The sequence below is a fragment of the Heliconius melpomene genome, chromosome 10 (assembly GCF_056956725.1).
Source record: "Heliconius melpomene rosina isolate 202511_hmr_F chromosome 10, ASM5695672v1, whole genome shotgun sequence".
In the NCBI taxonomy this organism is placed as follows: domain Eukaryota; kingdom Metazoa; phylum Arthropoda; class Insecta; order Lepidoptera; family Nymphalidae; genus Heliconius; species Heliconius melpomene.
The window spans coordinates 544,832-566,623 of NC_140398.1; the positions used below are offsets into that span (position 1 = coordinate 544,832).

General features: G+C 33.8%; 1 protein-coding gene and 4 non-coding genes across 11 annotated transcripts in view; all 5 read left to right on the forward strand.

The window, feature by feature from the left end:
• Positions 1–21,792, forward strand: part of LOC146535044 (uncharacterized) — a 65,558-nt gene that overhangs the window by 39,282 nt on the left and 4,484 nt on the right. For 6 of the 7 annotated variants that reach the window (XM_085190928.1, XM_085190926.1, XM_085190927.1 and 3 more), the window contains 20 exons: positions 5,163–5,432; positions 11,064–11,134; positions 11,699–11,796; positions 11,894–12,027; positions 12,121–12,327; positions 12,705–12,848; positions 13,262–13,336; positions 13,422–13,733; positions 13,885–13,923; positions 14,085–14,843; positions 16,028–16,151; positions 16,296–16,404; positions 16,504–16,693; positions 17,023–17,243; positions 17,883–18,074; positions 18,443–18,590; positions 18,819–19,035; positions 19,532–19,713; positions 19,912–20,066; positions 20,314–20,810. In XM_085190928.1, the coding sequence (XP_085047054.1) occupies positions 5,282–5,432; positions 11,064–11,134; positions 11,699–11,796; positions 11,894–12,027; positions 12,121–12,327; positions 12,705–12,848; positions 13,262–13,336; positions 13,422–13,733; positions 13,885–13,923; positions 14,085–14,843; positions 16,028–16,151; positions 16,296–16,404; positions 16,504–16,693; positions 17,023–17,243; positions 17,883–18,074; positions 18,443–18,590; positions 18,819–19,035; positions 19,532–19,713; positions 19,912–20,066; positions 20,314–20,810 (4,025 nt within the window). In that variant the 5' untranslated portion in view covers positions 5,163–5,281. The remainder of the gene's footprint in view (positions 1–5,162; positions 5,433–11,063; positions 11,135–11,698; positions 11,797–11,893; positions 12,028–12,120; positions 12,328–12,704; positions 12,849–13,261; positions 13,337–13,421; positions 13,734–13,884; positions 13,924–14,084; positions 14,844–16,027; positions 16,152–16,295; positions 16,405–16,503; positions 16,694–17,022; positions 17,244–17,882; positions 18,075–18,442; positions 18,591–18,818; positions 19,036–19,531; positions 19,714–19,911; positions 20,067–20,313; positions 20,811–21,792) is intronic. The other variant, XM_085190929.1, reaches the window with a different exon arrangement.
• On the forward strand, positions 7,335–7,416 carry TRNAS-CGA (transfer RNA serine (anticodon CGA)). The gene has a single exon. It is a non-coding gene; the product is annotated as a tRNA-Ser (tRNA).
• TRNAR-UCG (transfer RNA arginine (anticodon UCG)) lies at positions 10,335–10,407 on the forward strand. The gene has a single exon. It is a non-coding gene; the product is annotated as a tRNA-Arg (tRNA).
• Positions 11,169–11,241, forward strand: TRNAK-CUU (transfer RNA lysine (anticodon CUU)). The gene has a single exon. It is a non-coding gene; the product is annotated as a tRNA-Lys (tRNA).
• TRNAR-UCG (transfer RNA arginine (anticodon UCG)) lies at positions 21,143–21,215 on the forward strand. The gene has a single exon. It is a non-coding gene; the product is annotated as a tRNA-Arg (tRNA).

The window sequence follows — 21,792 nt, forward strand, 5'->3', positions numbered from 1 at the left end:
CGACGGAAAAAAAATTAAGTAGGTAATATATTACAAAACACTTATAAATCTTATAATATAGGTACGCAACGGTTCCTCCTCCTCCTCTTATATAACATATTTATATTATGACCAAAGAGTACGCACTAAAGATGCCGCATATATTTCACATGGTCATAACCGTATGTCAAAACAGTCACTTATGTAAATACTTGCGAGATCTCAAACAATTCTAATGGCAGTTTGCCTAACTAGCGGAGTTCAGTTGCGTCAGTGAGGCTGCCTATGGTGTTTCTATTCATTATACTATGCATGTAAATGTGAAAGTTATGGGACAAAAGAAAATAATAAAAATATGTAAATGAATTTGTAAACACTTGTTAACTAAAAAAACTATTTATAATAGTATTCCTACATTGTAAGCAGAGGGAACCTAACTTTCCGAGACATTGTGTGTTGGTGGCACTCAACGCCGCGATTCGTTTTGTTGTCAATGGAGGAAATGAAAATAATTCATTACCCTAAGTGGGAATCGAACCCTTATATATATATTTAAGGGTACCCTTATCTTAAGTCAGATTTCTATTGCTTATACTATAATCTATACATATAATAAAATCATGAATATTTATTTAAATGATATTGTAAAAGTTTATTAGTTTGGTATTTATTTATAACCAAAAATAGCTGTTACTTATCTGAAAGTGTTTGCTGTTATTAATTACATAGCTACTTTATAAATAAGATGAACGACGAATAAATGCTATTGAAACTTATTAATTTGTTGTATTGTTACATGGGTAGGTTAAGGAGAGTAGGAAAACACTTGGAATTTGTCGAAATTCCCGCGAGAACGGGATAAAATGTTAAAGTCTACGTAAATAAAGTTGCGTGCGACGTCTTGTTACAAAATTAACTACCTATTTAGAGAACAAAATAATATTTTTTAGTCTCCATAATTACTAAGAAAAATTTAACAGTTGTTGTTAAGCTCAAAAACGTCATTCATAGTAAGTTCGAACCGGCCGGCCCGACGCGGTTGTAAATATTTGCAGGTGGCATTTCACTTTCTCCAATACTCCTCGCGAATACATCATTCATTTTGTCTCTTTAAAGGTTACTTAGTACCTACTTATATAGAGGCCGTGGCAGCGCAGTGGGACAGTGTCTGACTGTAAAGGCAATGGTTGCGGATTTAATTCTTACTCGGGGAAGCGGTGTAATGAAAATGCTTCTAATATAATCCATATTAGAATTATTTTCATTATACCGTTATAATCAACAATCGCCACTTAATACGCAATGTTCGAAAATAGGACAGAAAGTGGAAGTCAGGGTTTCCACCATTGCGTGATAGTGGAAACCCTGACTAATGTGAAGCTTCTTATATTCCATGTGAGAATTAAAAAATGTAAGAAAGCTTTTATTTATATGTATACTTATAACATAATTATATTTAACTAGCGGATGCGCGCAGCTTCGCTTGCGTATTTAAGGGTGAATTCTAATAACCCATGAAACATGTATTCAATGAAATATTTTTAAGAGTCTAAATTTCAAATTTTATAAAAATCGGTGGCGATTTAAAGATTTTTTCATACAAACTTTCAACCCCTTATTTACACCCTTAGGGGGTGAATTCTTGAAAACCATGAAACATATGTTCAATTAAATATTTTTAAGAGTCTAAATATCAAATTTTATAAAAATCGATGGCGATTTAAGAATTTTCCCATACAAACTTTCAACCCCGTATTTGCACCCTTAGGGGGTGAATTCTAGAAAACCACGAAACATGTGTTTAATTATATACGTTTAAGAGTCTAAATTTCAAATTTTGTAAAATTTGGTGACGATTTAAAAAAAACCTATACAAACTTTCAACCCCTTATTTGCACCCTTAGGGGGAGAATTTTAGAAAACGATGAAACACGTGTTCAATTAAATACTTTTAAAAATCTAAATTTCAAATTTTATAAAAATCGGTGTCGATTTAAATTTTTTTCCATACAAACTTTGAACCCCTATTTCACCCCTTTAGGGTTAAAATTTTTCAAAATCCCTTCTTAGTGGATGTCCAGATTACGAAAGTAAACTTTTGTCCAAATTTAACGTTTCTACGCACAGCGGTTACGGCTGTGCGTGCGTCTTACCTCAGTCAGTGAGGACAAGTCCTTTTATATATATAGATAGTTGTTTATTACATATCGCCTCTACTTTCGCTTATTTTTTGTTCACATCAAATGAAATTACTCGCGTCTTGTGTTTTAATTATGAATAGATATTTTATGCGATGACATTAAATTATTTTACGAACAAAATAAATACCTAACATAGCATTTATGAATATTTGTCCATTAAGAATAATCTTTATCTTAGACATAACTAGGGGAAACAGTTTAGGGCAAAAGACCACAAATATACAGTAGGTAATAGTTGTAGAAAATTAAAATATAAATGTGTTTAAGCAAACTTAAGATAATTACGATTTCAATTTCTTCTCTAAAGTTTACCGTGACAAGAATTTTATGTACCCACATTTAAATTATATTAAATTAACTAAGCTATTCGTTTATGTAAATCGCATGTAAACGTTAACTAACTTTACCGAAAAAAAAACAATTATATAACATATTACATTATTAATTATAAAGCTTACGTAAATTAAAACATGTAAATATGAGCGGGAGCGCGAGATCGGGGAAAGTGAGAGACAGTGACCGTGAAGTGTGACGGACAGACGGATAATCGACCCTTGCATTACGTATAATCGTTCTGTATTTAAATAATAATAGTATCATTAGTATAATAATATACCTAATGATAGTAGCGACCCAAACACGGCTTCGCCTGCTTAAAGTTATTTTTATATTATAAAAAATCTTTTTGTATAATATAAAAATAACTTTGACTGGAAGGCCGATACGACCTTAAAGGCAGGCAACGCACCTGTAGCTCCTCTGGTCGTTTGCCTTGTCTTCTTCATAAAAAAAGTTTTTTTAGCGTCACGCTATATCCCGAGCACAGCAGGGTAGACAAAGTGAAATTAGTTTTAAGAAACTACGTTCCCCAGTTTCCGCCGAAATTTGCTTGTTCAGTGGCGGAACTCGACGGCGCGCTTTGTTTTAAAATATAAATTTAAATAAATATTTCATTTCCTCGATTGGGGATTGAACCCACAACCAGTCGCGTTTAAAGTCACACTTTGGGTCCCTGTGCCATAACTGCCTTTAATATATACCTATGTCCAACTACTACCTATTATCGTTTCTATTAAATTAAAATAATTTAACTACTTATTGGTACTATAAGTAGTTAAATTATTTAAATTCAACCCTAGTTGTTTTATGTAATCGTAATGAAAGTCAATTAGTATATTTATGAAAGTAAATTTTCTAAAACAATATTTTGATGAAAATGCACTTGAAAGATCGTATTTTAAATTCATTAGTAGTGCATTAAAACTTTCTCTGTCTATTTACAAATATTATAATTTAAGATTTTATGTAATATTCAAAAAACAATATTTAAACGTGGATTGTGGATTTAAACCTTATTCATATACAGTAGGAAACAGAAGGAAGCTCGTCAAGATATTTCGTACCTCCCTTAATAGTATTTATAATATAACTGGTTCTTTTTGTCTAAAGAAACGTCTGAAGAATTTTGACATTCTCTCCAAGATGAGACAGTACTTTACATCTAGCATCTTGCCGTGTAGAAAGCACAAGTAAGACCGATTATGGAGTACAGCTCTCACGACACGAGCTAGAAGATTGATCAAAGACGAGAACCTCGCTGACACTCGGTTACAGAGCCTTAGCCAACGGTGTAGGATTGCCTCGTTGTCTGTTTTTACCGCATATATTTCGAAGAGGATTGCACTTGAATTGCTTGGAATTGCACAACCGAATCCCCAGCCCCTTTTTACCATAGAACGTCTAGGAATGCAGCTTGATGCCATCCGTACATGGTGGAAATTCCTAACGTAAGGACAAAATGCTTTGAGACTACATTCTTCATTCGTACTGCAAGAGCTTGGAACTCATTGCCGGAGTCTGCACATATCTCCTATGACAACACATGTGGGGGTCTCCAAGAATACTGTGAATAGGTATTTATTAGGCAAGCGTGCATCACAACCGTGGACCGCAACAACGCTCATCAAGCTGGATGCGATCAAACGTAAGCCTATTTCAGTATAAATGAGGCGTTGTATGAGTTATAATGTAGCTCGCTAAACCAATGTGTCTTATTTACTATAGGTGCCTGCAGACAGCCGACATATCCCACATATCTAATGCAAGGCACTACGCTCATCACAATTTATTCATTATTAACAGCTTCACGTTTTTTCCGCCAAGCGAGGTAGGCAGAGGGAATTTAAGGTAAATGGCGGAACTCAACACCGAGAATTGTCAAAATGATGTTTCTTTTTTCTCTTAAGTGAAAATCAAACTCACAGTCGTCATATTAACATGGTATCGCCTTTGTTTTTGTTGTACCTATACATCACAATAATAATTAATGAAATAACTCTCGGCCCTCGGCACATCAAAGGAGGTAATCGGGCGCGTGAAAGTGTTTCACACTTCATACTTCGTAGCCAGTAGAAAGTAAAAGACAATAATAAAGCATAATTTCGATACAGCTACGAAGTTACGAAGCGCCGCTAAAGTAAATTATATTCCGTACTACCTACTTTGTTAGTATATAATTGGTGCTCGCAAATTTGTATTAGGTACCTATGCTCTACAGTTAGAGTGGTTTCCGTGTTATAATTTGAACGACTTTGTAGGAAAAATTTCTTGCTAAGTTTGTTTTTAGTCCTTGAGGTGCTTAGTATCGAATTATACAATAATTTTGTAAAATGAAACACAATATTCACTTCGTACCTTCGTTACTCCATTGGTTACTCCATTACCTCCACTTTTCGATTTAATGAGGCGATGGAGGCGAGTCTCCACTTTTATATGAATACATTTGTATTGTTAATACTGTGTGTGTTTCAAATATAGATATGTTTGTAATATAGTTTTTATATCTTTGTCAAAAATTTTTGGATATTAAACCAAAACAACTTTAGGCGCTAGTTACATAAACTCAACTTTATTTCTATTTATGCGTCCTCATCTCTGGTGAAAAAAATCTTTTCTAATACAATATTTTTTTTATTATTACAGGTACTCTTCACAACAAAGATGTCGTGACTTCAATTCAATACAATACAATTAGAAAAAAGAATCCACAAAACTTAGTTCAGATATGAAGTGATAGACAAATAAAAGACATTTTCATCAAAATGGTGAATATAATAGTGACAATAGTTTTGTGTGTTAGTGCGTTGGTGGGTGTCGGCGGTCACGTGGCGCTGACGTACCCGCCGGCGAGGAAGTATGACCTAGACTTTCTGGATAACTCTAGAACGAAACCGCCATGTGGAATGCCTAAAGGTAACCTACTAACTATTGCTATTTACATTTTTTTTGTTATACAAGTTTTTGAATTTAGACTGTGACTTCGATAATTTTTATTGGCGCGTTAATGTGTTAACGCAATAGTTCGATGCTCACTACAGGAATGGTAATATTTAAAAGTCGCTATAGACGAACCGAGGTGAAAGGTTATCAATTAATTAAATAACTAAAGGCAGGAAATTTTGAAGTTTTTATTAATATTTATCACATATTTTAGTGTTCTAACGCTCTTAAACATTAATTCACAATAATTTTTTATATTCTTTACGTGATATATCAAATTTTATATCGCAAATTCTATCGTAGAGCTAATTGGCAATTAAGTTGTAATGTCATAAAGATTATAGAAAACATGAATAAAATCTGAACTTTTCAATCACCTTTTGGTAATGTAAAAATGAAAAATACATAAATTAACATTCTTCTAAATATTGTTTTATTGGAGATTGGCCTACACAAACGCACTAACAGACATAAATTTTAAAAATCATTGTTTTGATAAAAGTCATGTGTAAATAATAGATTTTCTCATATATATTCCATGTACATAGAGCGCGCAGTTATATTTTTATCATATGTATTGATATCGTTATGTACGCGACCAGGAACAGAATCTTTAATAAATTCTTACAAATATATTTTATATTATATAGGATATTTATAGACTAGAATTCGACTCATTCCTCCTCATATGGAAAAACACATAAATTAGTCTTAAATTTAAAAGTGTAATAAAGAATTTTGATTATGTCTGCTTCTTTTACGTTCTACATTATTAAATATTAGAAATTGTTGGCTTCATAATAAATATTTACTTTAAATTCTTACATATATTCAAAGTATATAAAAGATATCTTGCTATGTACTAACCTAGCCTCTACATGAGTCAGAGAGCCGACGGCCTACGCTAAGGTCGTAATCGTAAAGCGTAAACACATAGTAGGTAACTACAGTACGGTCGATCCTAAGTTCGCTGTGGATGTCTGCGCAGATTTCATTGTAGAAAGAAACAAAACTTAACTTAAGTAAGGCCACAACTCGTCGAACGTATTGTATAGGAATACAGAAGTACTTGTTTACTATACTAGACTAGGATATAAAATTCAATGTCTACTGGTTTTATAATAATGTTTATATACTTAGTATATTGTTATTGTGGCGCAGTAGGTCATAGTTTGATTGTAAGCACGATGGTTGTAGGTTCGATTCCTTATTGAGAGAATTAATTGTTTTCGTTAATTTTGCAAGAGAAAGCGCGACATGCAGTATCTTGAATTCGGTCTGAATGCGGAGAATGGAGTGTCTTGATATAAAATATATAAAAAGTGTATAAAAAAAGATGTCATGTTATATGAGCTATAATATTTATAGTCTAATTAAATTCGATAGTTTAGGCGTAAAAATAGAGCAGGAGTTTTGTAAAGACCGTAGGCACACAATTGCTATTAACATATCAGAAGTCCCCATTGATCCCATGTGTGCTTATTTAGTTATTTAAGGTTAGAAGTTAAAGAATAGTTTTTCTCATAAACAGTAAGTTGTATCAAATATAACAAAAAAAGAGGTAAAGTCAGATATTATAAAATGATCTATAAAAATTATTTGACTAATTTTTTTCAAGAACCACCATCATCACAATCTATTTTAGGTCAAAAAGGAATATGTAGGTATTTATATTTTTTTAGCACTTGTCGATGTTTACGGACGGATGGACATTGGACATTATATTTGTAATGATGTACTTGAATTGGTCGGATTAGTAAAAGCGTTTAAAGCTTAAAACTAAAGTAAAGTAAGTTTTAAATAAACTCCTGCCAATAAGTAACTTAACTTAATCTAAAGCTTGAAATAATATTGTATTTCGCAATTATGACGTAAGCAGTCGTGGCCGAGTGGTTAAGGCGTCTGACTCGAAATCAGATTCCCTCTGGGAGCGTAGGTTCGAATCCTACCGGCTGCGAATTATTTTTACATAAAAAATCATTATAAATATTTTCTGTGCTTATATGTCTATATACATTTTTTAATTTGCATTATAGATATTGAAGTTGTTATGTAATATGTATTTTTTTGTAATAAAGATAAAATAAAGTTAAATATACACTGCAATGTTAAAATCAGAAAAGACATTTTCATAGTAATAAATAAAGGTGCTATTTTCCATCAATTTTTAAAACTGACGTTATTTTCATGTGTGGTTTTGATATTGAGTGTTTAATGCGTACAATATACAATCCACGTATAAGTGAGATTACTCACGAAGCAGGGAAGGCAGAGAGAACCTGGAAACCTAGTGTAAAAAACGCCCGTTCCGTTCCGTTGCCCGACGTCCGTCCAATTCTGGATACGTTGCGTTTTTAGTTGTGGAACTCATTGTCGCGCTTTTCCTAGTTACCAGAAAATAAAAATATGAAATATTTCTTTTTCTCGAGTGAGAATCAAACACACGACATGCCGCGTTTTAGCCAGTGCTAGTGCCCTTGCCCTACGATTGGTCGCAAGCCCCACTCTCCGTGTTCTACGCCGCGCAGTTACTTATTAGAGAATTAAATCAATTATTTATAAATTCACATTTATTAGTGATAATGATACCATTGAAATAAGGTGGGGCATTTCATTCCCAAGGTTAGTGATTGGTGAAATCATCAGTCATCAGTCATCTTTTCTATATGCACCTATTCTTATGCCTTCGCCTTTTATGTGTAGGTTCCAAACCTATAAAAATCATCAGCATCAAATATCTACTACATAGGTACTAGGTATCTACTATGTTACATAATCCCTACGTACTTTTAAGTAGTTAAATCCATCGATGGTTCTTCTGATAACAAACTTCAGTGTTTTTATAACTGTAACCCATCTCATTATGAACTAACTATATAGGTACTTATAGTTGTAAAATAATGCCTTATTGAGGTTTATTTTGTGTTTTTGTATAAATATTATATAAAGAAATAAGCAATAAAAAATAACTAGGTATATTGCTTTATTAAAATTTATAATTTAAAAAAAATATATATATTTTTTTGGACTTTTCAACTATTGAAGTTCTGTTTTAGTAAGATTCTACTATACACACATGTTTATCTAATTTTTTTTTTGTATAGAAAAACATATTATCCATACCTATATTATAAATTCGAAAGTAACTCTGTCTGTCTGTCTGTCTGTCTTTTCCGCAATCAGGGCCAAACCGCTAATTTAATTGTGATAAAATACTCATATAGAGATACTTGAGGGTCCCGGGATGAACATAGGATACTTTTTTTTTCTCATATTTGTAATATTTTCGTTATATACCAATATATTAAAATAATTAATTTGACAAGGAATTTATTCCGCCATGTTAATAACAATCGTCGCTACGCGTTGCTAAGCAACAGCTTGCAAAGTTTGCTGATTTAAGAAAACGTCACCCACAGTGAGTTTGCTTAATGCATAGGTACATGGTGCGCGCCGATATAGATTTATACAAATCTCTTTATACAAATCATTAACAAAAATTAGATGATTTCTATAATTTGATATTCATCCTTATGAAAATAAATATAATAGTCACTTTTAGCATTTCATCTAGATGGAAATTATAATTTACTGTATAACATTCTAATAAATAATTAAGATGTGACTGATTCCAAATGACCTAGCCTACGGGCGGCATAATATGAGTATGACCGACGCGAACGGGCGGATGACTTTGATGATTTTGTAAATTTTTATAGATTTTCGAATTACTATTATTTTTTATGTAATTATTTGCTGCTTATAATTAATTTATCTCAGTTCGGTTATCTATACCGATGTTATACACTTGAAATATCGTAATTTTAATCATTTGAGATTTTATTTAATATTGTTCGCAAAAATTAATAATTATTTAATATAGAAAAATGTTTAGTACGCGCGCACAGCAAACTTTAGGTTTTTTTTTCTAATATTAAGAATTTCCTTTAGTTACTTTTACTTCTTTGATTTGTTCATTTCGGTTACTCAGATATTTTTTCTAATAATAAATCTCCACTTATTATTATTTTTTAACTTATTTTAATGATTTAGGCTTATATTTTCGCGGGCGTAGCCGCGTCCGGGCCCACTAGTTATCTATATATATAAAAGGACTTGTCCTCACTGACTGAGGTAAGACGCACGCACAGCCGTAACCGCTGTTGGTAGAAACGTAAAATTTGGACAGATGTTTACTTTCGTAATCTGGACATCCACTAAGAAGGGATTTTGAAAAATTTTAACCCTAAAGGGGTGATATAGGGGTTGAAAGTTTGTATGGAAAAAAAATTAAATCGGCACCGATTGTTATAAAATTTGAAATTTAGATTTTTAAAAGCATTTAATTGAACACGTGTTTCATAGTTTTCTAGAATTCTCTCCCTAAGGGTGCAAATAAGGGGTTGAAAGTTTGTATAGGTTTTTTTTAAATCGTCACCAATTTTTATAAAATTTGAAATTCAGACTCTTAAACGTATATAATTAAACACATGTTTCATGGTTTTCTAGAATTCACCCCCTAAGGGTGCAAATAAGGGGTTGAAAGTTTGTATGGAAAAATTCTTAAGTCACCACCGATTTTTATAAAATTTGATATTTAGACTCTTAAAAATATTTAATTGAACATGTGTTTCATGGTTTTCTAGAATTCACCCCCTAAGAGTGCAAATAAGGGGTTGAAAGTTTGTATGAAAAAATCTTTAAATCGCAACCGATTTTTATAAAATTTTAAATTTAGACTTAAAAATAATTGATCGAACACATGTTTCATGGGTTATTAGAATTCACCCCTAAATACGTAAACGAAGCTGCGCGCGTCCGTTAGTATAATATATTCCTTAAAATGTCAATGTCAATTCTAATAACTTATGTCATGACCGTGTGGCCTAATGGATAAGGCGTCGGACTTCGGATCCGAAGATTGCAGGTTCGAGTCCTGTCACGGTCGTCTCCATTTAGACAAGTACATACTTTTGACATTTATATTTTATAAATGTAATTAATTATATGTAAAACTATTATATAAACAATATTTTAAATCGATTTTATATTTATTTATTATTATATAATACACGCCACGGACATTTGTGGTTCGTACCCTTTTCTGCTCGTCGTTCGTCCGTTTCTTTTTCTGTGTTAATACTTTTTTTCATCGATATTATATAAATATATAAGAACGATAATACTTAAAAAAGAATTAATTATAATTTTAGTTTTTACTTCTACTTCAATTTGAAATTTATAGTTTATTCTGCATATAAATGATGTATTGATTTTTTCTATTATATTATGTTTTTGTTAAAAAAGAAAAGTTTACTTGAAATTGTTTAATAAAAAAAAACACTAGTAGTGGCATCTGTGACTCTATGCTTAAAATTAAAAGCTCTGAGAAGTTGTCACGAGATGGCGCTGTGTGTAATATAATAAATAATTATGTATCTTTGCTTCCAATTATTTTGCATTGATTTATTGTTTTTAGGACTTGCTTTATGTAACAAAATAATAAAAGAAAAATGATATTATATCTTATTAAAAATTAAATTAAATAAAAATGATGATATAACTTAACAATATTAATAAACGTTTTTTTTAATTATTCTTTAGGTGCAATAAAAACAACGTTTCTGGCAGGAGCGACATTTACGGTACATTGGCACTTAGCGTATGCACATCGAGTAAGTTATTGTAATTTTTCATTTACTTCTAGAAGCCCGGCTAGCTCAGTCGGTAGAGCATGAGACTCTTAATCTCAGGGTCGTGGGTTCGAGCCCCACGTTGGGCGATTTTTTTATACATTTTTTCTTATAAATAATAAAATAAATATTTTGTTTTGTACTAATTTATAGTATTTTTTACTGGCAACTTGCGCAGTTCAATGAAATCTACTAAGAGTCTTGTATGGCACGTTACATATTCTAAGGCCCGTTTTTATAAACCGCTCTCAAGTCTGAGATCGATTGAATTTCCGGCCTCAGTGTTTCAGTTACCTGAGTAATTGAACGGGGTCTACAGGCACAGTGGGCGTAACCCAACACAACACTATTAACGTGTTATAATATAGCCTTCCTCGTCAATGTGTGTGTCCTCGTCGTATGGATTATTCAACATCAAATCTTTTTAATTCGAAACTAGAAGTTCCTGAGATTAACGTGTTCAAGCGACTCTTCAGCTTCAAAATATTAAAATGGAAGTATAGACTTTAGTGCAGATATAATTATATTTTCTTATTTCTGTTTCAGGGAGGTTTTAGTTTAAGAATATTGGATCATTTAGAAAGACCTCTATTAGATTTGACACCGAGAGCTGGTGGTTCGGAGTTTGTTCGAGATGATCCTACGTAAGTTTTGTGTATAGGTATATAAATAAATGTAAGCCACATAACCCGCCATGGCGTAGTTGGGCAGTTACTGATGGTTTTGGGTTATTTATTTTAGTGCCCAAAAATACGAGGTCCGTCTTCCCGCGGACTTCACGTGCGACAACTGCACGCTGCAGCTGCAGAGGGAAGCGGGCGAGTGGGGAGCTAACTACAGGTTCTGGTCCTGTGCCGACATCGATATTGTCACACGTATGTATTAAGTTTTAAAATTCCTATTTTTTTCTAATTATCATTAAATAAAATTGTTCTATTCCCTTTGTTTCCCTCTCTCCCTTATTACAGGCAAAGACTACCACGAAACCTGTTCGGGCCACGGTTTCCACATCCTCGGCAGGTGCAAGTGCCACAAAATGTACAGCGGTACTAAATGTCAGTTCTCCGAAGAATGTACGGAAGACAGTGATTGCGGCTTACGCGGCAAGTGTGTAGATGCGGGAGGAAAGAAATGTTACTGTCCATATGGATTTTACGGGAAAGGGTGTAATAAGAGTGAGTGTTTCTTTATTTTTTTTCAGCTTCACGCTGTAGGTAGAGGGAACTTAGTGTTATGACATTTTATTCCCAAAGGACTGCTGTATTTTTGAGATCTTATGTGTTCAACTCAATGTCGAGCATTGTCATCTTCGCAGAGCGATTAAATGAAAATAATATACAATTTCACAACTATACAAGGTTACAAGGTAGTTTAATGCTATTCACGTTCACGTTCCTTTCGCTCCAGTTTGGCCTCTCAATATGGCAGTGCATAGGGAACGGAGTGTCTTAACACTAGGTATATATTTTCTGTCTACCCATGTTATATACGTTACACAGCTTAAAGCTAAACAATATATTTAGTTGATGAAACCCATATATTTCTTTTACAGAGGCCCCATGGAAGGATAAGAACATAAATCTATCGTTGTATACAAAGAAACAATTATCCAAAGAATTTACTTTATACTGGCGCGTTATAAAGGATGAAGCGGAAATGGAATTTGTTATGATCATCAATGGAACTTCTTATGGTGGTAAGAATTCAATATTTTTATTTTCTTTCAGTTTACACATTTTCTCATACAAGCAAAGATATGATTTTTCCATGAAGTTCATCGTTGTCGCCTTTACTGTAAATAATTAGTTCGATTCCGCATTCGGAAGAATAAGGAACGTTCATTTTCTCGCTCTAATAATAAGATAAAATGCGGCGTTGAGTTCTGTCACTTAAACGCTATGTCTCGAAAATTGGACTGGAGTGTAAAGCTAAAATACATGATACTATACTTGAAAGTTTTTCAAGTATAGTATCATGTATTTTAGCTCATAAGATTATTTTTGTTTAGTTTATGTGACACAGAAATAATTTTTATGAATCAATTAATTAAAAATATAATATATCTATTAAAAATAGCGTATTTCCCATTAAAATTTAAAAATGTTCTAGCACTCGGATGGAGGCCTAAAGGCTTGAAGAAGGAATGTAAGAACTTTCCCGTACTTGGACCACCTCTAACTGGCCGTAAGTGAATTTTGCCTATATTTTTTAAAAATTATAACTAAATAATTAGTATTATTGTATATTAAAAATATACTCATAAATATAGCAAGCACCTCAGCACCAGAACCTTTGCCGGAACCGGAACCAAAATCAGAACCTAAATCTGAACCAAAACCCGAACCTGAACCTGAACCCAAGCCAGAACCAGAACCTGAACCAGAACCTGTCTCTGAACCAGAACCGAAACCGGAACCAAAACCTGATGTAGAATTACGATTAAATTCACAAGATTTAAACATGAGTGATAGTAGAAATAAAAGAGTCGCCATGCACACATTAGATGGATTTGATTTTAAAAATCTTGGTAATGACGTCACTGTTAAAACAAGCATTTCTTACAAAGTGTCCAGCTCTAAAGGTTGGTTCTTATTTTTCTTATATATACATAAAAAAATATTTCTCTTTATCCATATAATATCCATCAATCATCAATATATTTACATAAATATAAATAATTGCGATGTATTATATATGTACAATATACCATAATTATACCCATTTTTTCAAAGGTCGTAAAAAACGCGCAACCGCCGACATAGAAAAAGCAAGTAAGTAACAATTATAAACTTATTTAAACATAAAAGGCACATTTTTTAACATGAGTGCTAAAATCCACGAAAAAGCTGAGCGACACTCAAAACTTACAAGCAAACTAACTTTGTATAAACACTATATGTATAAATGTTGCATGGTTACGTTATTTTTACAGATGACAGTGAAACCGAGAATTATCCTTCCTTAAAACCTGAACCTGAATTAAAACCAAAGTTAGAACCTAAGTCTAAACAATCAAATAAGTTAAAACAACCAAAATCTGTGCAATTGCCGTATCTTGACGGTTCAGATATTGAATCCAGTTTAGAGCCACATTTTGAACCTACACCTGAACCCACATCTGAACCTGAACTCATATCAGTATCCGAACCTGAACCATATCCTAAGTCTTCACCTAAACCATCTCTGGAGCAGAAACCTGAACCATCCCCAGAACCAAGACCAGAACCCGAACCTACACCTGAACCAAAATCAGAACTATCTCCCAAATCTTCCCCTGAACCTGTCCCTGAACCTAAACCAGAACCATCACCAGAACCTGAACCATCTCTGGAACCTAAAGCTGAACCTGACCCATCTCCTGAACCAGAACCTGCCTCTGAACCTAAATCAGAACCCGAACCTTCACCAGAATCTCAACCATCTGAACCTAAACCAGAACCTACACCTGAACCAGAACCTACACCTGAACCAGAACCCTCTCCTGAATCAAAACCTGAACCTGAACCAGAATCCGAACCTGAACCGGAACCCGAACCTGAACCTGAACCTGAACCTGAACCTGAACCCGAACCCGATACCAAACCCGAACCCAAACCCGAACCTGAACCCGAACCCAAACCTGAACCCGAACCTGAACCTAACGCAGAAGATTCAGAATATCTGCTAGTGAAGGGACTTTCAGAAGAAACAGGTAAAAGCACAAAGCTTCGCTATAAATATACAACACTATAGTAAATTTATTATTTTGTAATAATTCAATTTACATAAAAAATATTTGATTATTATAGTGGTATAGTGTTGTATGTTAATATATATTTAGTTATACTTATGAGTCAATATGTTATGATGCATGATACTTAATATATTTTTTACTATTATTTCTTGTTGTTTATTTATTTAATATAAATATATAATGTTTACTTTCAATTTTTTTATTTAAAAATATATTTAATTTTCAATATATAATTACTTTGTGTATTTAAAAAAACTAGTAACAAGTCAAAAAAAAAACCTCGAAAATTTGGCGGAAAAGGAGTAGTGTCTTAACACTAAATTACTATTCTGTTATATGAGGGACATAGCGTGAAGCTGAAAATAAAGAATAACTTAATTTCTTCTTATTATATATAAAAAATTAAAAAAGTATAATATAAAAGCGTTGTACTGAAAGGCTTTATTCATTTTTTATTTATTACTTTTATTAATTAAAAAAAAATTTGCAGTACACCAAATTTTATATTTTTTTTATGCATTTTATTTATTTATATTATATGTAAATATATATTTATATAGCTTTTTATATCTTTTATCTAAGCTTCGCATGCTTGTGGTGTTTCTCTAATCCTGTCCATTTCCTTTCCTATTTTCTACTTTTTCCGTCTTCTACTTATGTTCTGTTCTATCATAATTTTCTTTTTTTCAGACTTTCTTTCAAATAATCTTTTACATATATTGTTTTAACTCTTCATTTTATTCTAGTTAAATAATACTAATATTTTATTAAATCATAGATTATTTACTAACGTTTTGTAACAATAAAAGAAAAAATATGTAAATATCAACATTACTTACATGTTATTTAAAAGTAATATTCTTAAAATGTTTAATTTTAACATACATAGATAATTACCAAATATAATAAAACATATACCTTACTAATATATCAGCAGATATACTTGTAAGTGTTTGTTTCAATGGAATAACTACTTAATAATTTTTATTTTACTTTTCTAAACTAGATTGATATCTGAATTGCCGTCTTATTCTTTTCATTTTCTTTTTTTTTTGTATTATAGGTACCATAGTTATGATAGTGCTTAACTGTATTTTGTAAATGTTATAACTATTAAAAAATAATACATAATAAACCTCTAGGCTATTTCCCACCTCACGAGTATGTGCCAAAGTTCGACTTCAGCCCGATGGACTGCACCGACATTGTTATAGGAACAGCTCAAGGGAACTATCACCGAGTACTGGATTATTATACTAGAGACAGGTTTGTATTACGTTTTTTTATTACTAGCTTAGTAGCTCTTATTTATATTTGCTTTACGCTGTATCCCGCACACCGCGCGGCACAGGGTAGGCAGAATACATATTTTAATAATCATTAATAAATAATTATAATAATTCCTTTCAGATCAACTCCTCGCGTGGATACATTATGGGGCGGACACGATGATATAAGCGCGGCGTCAGGTTTTGAAGAGAATAATATTACTACTATACTATTTAGAAAAAAAATTAAGGTAACTTTTAAGTTTTTTTTATTTAAAGATATAATGTTTTATAAATAAATAATGTTTTATTTATTCATTCAAACAAGTTGTAACATTTTACCACGACAGGCAAAAGAGCCAACAGACCACTCTCTCGTAGACGACACGATGCACGTGATATGGGCGCGCGGACAGGAGTACGGGCGGTACATACATTCTCCGCCGGCGGGAGTGTCCCGTGGAGACTTTTATAAACCGGACGATTTGAAATACCACGGGCACGGGGACCAGAGGGGAGTCGTGGGGATTAACTTCTTCGGTGAGTTCGAGGTTTTTGGGGTTTTGAGGTTTGTGGAAAACAAGTGAGTTTTAATATTTTTAAAGTGTTATATATTAAGTAAAAAGACAAAACATCGTATACGTCCGCTATTCAACACATAATGATAAATTGGGCGATACGGAGGGAACGGAGTGTCTTAACACTCTCACTTTCTCTCTGTTTACCCTCTGCCTACCCTACTATGTGCGGGATACAGTGTGACAGTGCAGCAGATTTTTTTTGTCGTGTTACTATTAAGTATTTGCACAAAAACAATTGAAACTAATGTTGTTACTCATTATCATAAGTCGTAACCCTTGAATTTCCAGAAGAATCAAAACCCGCGGCATCTGGCGGCGTAACCGCACTCCCCGACGCGTGCGGCGCTCAGTTCCGTGTGCCCGCTAATTGTAACACTACTCTAAGCAATTTTACATGCGAGTATGCAGCTATTTGGAAGTATATTGGTAGAGAGGCTGTACAATTTACGTTGTATACGAAACATAGTAAAGCGTGGACTGGTATCGGATTCAGCAATGATAAAAAGATGGTAATATATTTTGTTATGTTTTTTGTAATGCTACTTTGTTATGTTGTTTATGTCTCTTCATTACATGTTTGTTTTTAAACTCTGGTGTTGAGTTCCGCTGCTCAAATCGCAATATCGAAATTCAACGGAAAATGGGTCACGGAGTGTCTTAACATTACGTTCCCTCTGCCTACCCTGATGTGTACAGGATACAGAGTAAAAGAAATGTTTTATTTTCTAATAAAATATTGTGGTTCTTTTGTGACATTAGCTTTTAAATAGGTTTCTCAAAATAATAATATAATTGTATATTGTTTGTGTTATGTATTTGTTACAAAATAATATGTTAAATAATGATGATTAAGTCGTGAAGTAGTTTTGATAATTATATTAAGATTTACATATTAACTTAGTTGTGTAGATAGTAACTTAAGTCGTCTTGTCTGTTTTCAACCAGAAATATTTGTATTTATAATAAACAAAATCTATAACTGCAATATTGCATTGTCAGGCAGACACTGGGACCTCTACCAACCTGGGAACTAACAACACTATGTTGAATACCTTTAGGACAACATTTTAAAACGGGTCGGTTTTATGTATGCCCACCATTTATGTCTAGAAAACTTATATACAAAATGGAATTGTAAACAATTTCAGTCGCAAACCGACGCCATAATAGGCTGGGTGGACCCCCGCAACGGGCGCCCTTTCCTCATGGACACGTGGGTTAACGGCTACGCGGCGCCGCGTCTCGACGCGCGCCAGCACCTCTCGCGCGTGTCTGGCGCCCTGGTGGACGGGGTCGCCACGCTCAGCTTCGTGCGCCCGCGCGACACCGGGGACGATAAGGTAACTTAAGTTAAACGTAGCTTTGTTGTGCTGTTGTGTGTGGTCACTGCACACTGAGGATGATAAGACAAATTTACTCACTATTTGGGTACGGTCACATATATAAATCAGCAGGTCAGGTCACATAATATAAAGATTAGTATTGTAGAGTCTGAATGTTCATACACATCTCTTACAAGTGTGTGGCACCCTAGTACATAGTCGCTGTATTGACTGTACGTGTACAAGGATAAAAAATATAGGAACTGATAAGGTAACTTAACGAGTGGTAGTCGCCTTGAACGTAGGTTTTCTAAACATTTACCACCAGAGCGGCCACGACTCGTCTGTACTGTAGTTTGCTCGTTAAAATAATATTACCCGCACAGGACCTACCCTTCACGGACACCAAGTGCCTGTACATGATGTTCGTGACGCAAGGCGGGGGCTTCGACGCGGTCTCCAAGCGTACCAGCAAACACGCGCAGGTGCCCGACGTGTCGGAGGAGCGTGTCTGTATACGGCGGTGCGGACCTGGTGAGTAGATAACTATGTAAAAAACGCTGAAAATGCTTAAATCTGTATATAATCTGTAACAGGTGCCCGCATATAGCAAGGTTTGAGGAGAAACACCGTTCCTCAGGCACAGTTAAAATATATTGTGTGTTACACACAATTCGTAGATATTGCCATTAGACCGCAACGAGACTGTATGTAAAAAAAAATACAATAAACTATTATTACAACATTTAATTATTGTTACAGAACCCAGTGAAGATGAAACGACAACAGAATTAGTACTCCCAGGTGCTCATACATACACCTTACACATACGTATAACAGACCTCGCTCAAGGGTTCCGTACCCCCGCCAAGGGAACCCCCGAGTTTAAGGAACTAGCGGATAGGGTATCCATGGCGTTGGGCGCGGAATTGGGAAAGGTTAAAGGGTTCAGGGAAGTTGTTCTGGATGGATTTGTACAGTAAGTGTTGTTTTGTTGATTTTAATAATTCTGCAAATTTATTTGATTGTGAAATATATTTATATAATATACATTATTTAATAGTATTTAAAAAATGAGTAAATAAAATATAATATTATTATTACTTTTTCCGAGGGCGGCGTTATGTTCCATCACTCAACATAATAACTATCCGACTCTGTCTATCCGACTATATGCAGGATATTGCGTGAAGCAGAAGTTTTCCTACACATTGTGTCTTATTTATTATTCAAAAATCCAAAAAATATTTTTTGTACACTTGTTGTGATGTTGGTTCAGAACAACTACATAAAATCTATTATCATCTTGTCTAATCAGAATAGACTAATATTACAAATAACAATTAACATACTGAACCAATAAGATTAGTTGCTTGAATAGCATAGTCGGTACTTACAATAACCGACTAACAACAATCTTATTCAACACTGCAACAATAATGACCAAACCATCTAACAACAAAAAAATCCAACAGGAATGAAACTCAATCTGTAATAGCTGATCTAACACTGAAAGCCGTCGAAGACTCAACAATATCAACAACAACAAACACAACTGACGAGCAGAAGTGGGAGGAGGCGGTGCGGGACATGCTCGCCGCGGGGAGTGTTGGCGCCTTCAAAGTGGATCCCTTGTTCATGGAGTTTGAGGTCGCTGGTGAGTGTTGGTTGCGGGTCTGTAAGAGGACACAACAAGAAACACAACAGACGAGCAGAAGTGGAATAGGATTATCATTTAATGGACTTGAGCATATGAACAATTATTCTGTACAGTTATTTACCAGTTTAATGAAAATAGGCTTAAATTTAATCGAGGGGTTAAAGAAAAAAAAAGTGAATGCTAATAACTTGACAGGGGCCAAACCAACAACCACTGTGCCACCACGACCAACCAGCGGTAGTTTCCTGGGCGGCACTCGCTTATGGGTGGTAGTGGGGTGCGTGGCCGCGCTGCTGCTGCTGGCGCTCGTACAGGCATTGTGTACTTTAGCACACTCTAAAGCGAGGAAGGTATGCTTATTATTTTTTTTATATTTTAACGGATGGTCAGACAATGGTCTAAATATTTTTAGTAAATTATCATTTTAAAAAAAAACTAAATGGATTATTATAAATTTTATTATTAAATGAATTATGCTAAGATATTATACATTACAAATAATATAAACAAAAAAAAATTAGTAACTGTCTAAAATTAAAAACTTTACTCATGAATTCTAATAAAAAATATCTATACAAACTACATATTCGATTACAGGAGCAGTTAATACCACCTACACCATGGAAAGAATACACATCGGCCAACACTAACTACGCGTTCGAACCCTTTGAGAACGACGACAAATACCCTCACTCCCTACCCCGTTCTCCCCCACACTCCCTTCCCCGTTCCCCACCACAACGACCCGCCGCTCCCCCTCCCCCACGGCCCACACATGCACCTGACAGGCATGAACGGACCAATAACAGGCACGAACTAGCCAATAACAGGCACGAACTAGCCAATAACAGGCACGAACAAGCCAATAACAGGCACGAGCTTGGCAGCAACAGGCACGAGCAGACCAATACCAGGCATGATCATACTAATAACAGGCGAGATATACCCAATAACGGTAATATGAATGGGAAAACGAATGGTTATCATAACGGAACGGGAAGGAAGACGCCTAGTGGTTCTAAAAAGTTCTCTAATAACGGAACTCAGTATTATCATGACACGAGGTCGTTGCAACGACCGCGATCGCATTATGGGTGAGTATTTTGTTTTGCTTTTTTATTTAATAGTAAGAAACACAGGCCTGCGTGGTGTAGCGGCTGACTGTAAACGCGACGATTACAGGCTCATTCTGGGGAACGTACTTAAAAAAAGTAAAATATTGTGAGTAAATAAATAGGAAATTAGAAGAAATTTCATTAAGTATTGTATTTATAATTTCGTGGCTATCGTGTCTATGATATAAAATGTGGTCTCTCCCGGTTAATCTTAATTGATTGACATTTTCTTGTTTTGATAGAATCCGCTTAACGGGTCGTTAGTATCTAGAACAAGTTGGTATAAAATATATTTATTTATTTTTTTATACGACCGTGTGGCCTAATGGATAAGGCGTCGGACTTCGGATTCCAAGATTGCAGGTTCGAGTCCTGTCACGGTCGCGGCTGCATTTCTGATCTTTTTACTTTGCTTTTTTTAAATATATTTTTACTTATTATATATTTATCTTTAATGTGGTGGTTAGTTTTCATTACTTTTGTTGCGACAATTAAAGGATTATAGGCTATCCTAAATCAGTCTTTTATATTAAGATTTTTATAAAGATTTTTTAAGTAATTTAATAATTACTTATTTTTTTATGCAGAAACTAATATTATATGTAATTTTGATCACATGAGATAATTACAGAAAAAAAAAATTTAAATATCGTTATATTTATTTTTTGTTGAACGATGTTTAAGTGATATGTTGCTGATAATTGTTTTTAAGTGAAGGCTAATACTACTAATATAAAAAATATTTATTTACTTATAAAGAAAAATATTAGTGATTTTTGTTTTTTTTTATTTTTTTGATTTTGATTTTTATTACGAAAATATTTTGTTGTTTTTGGATCCGAGCAAGTACTTACTTACTTGATATCTGTGGAAACGGCTTAAGATTTCATTGATTGATTGATTTATAGATACAGGTGAAACTAATAAATGAACGTGACGGAACCAGACTATATCGTCATGT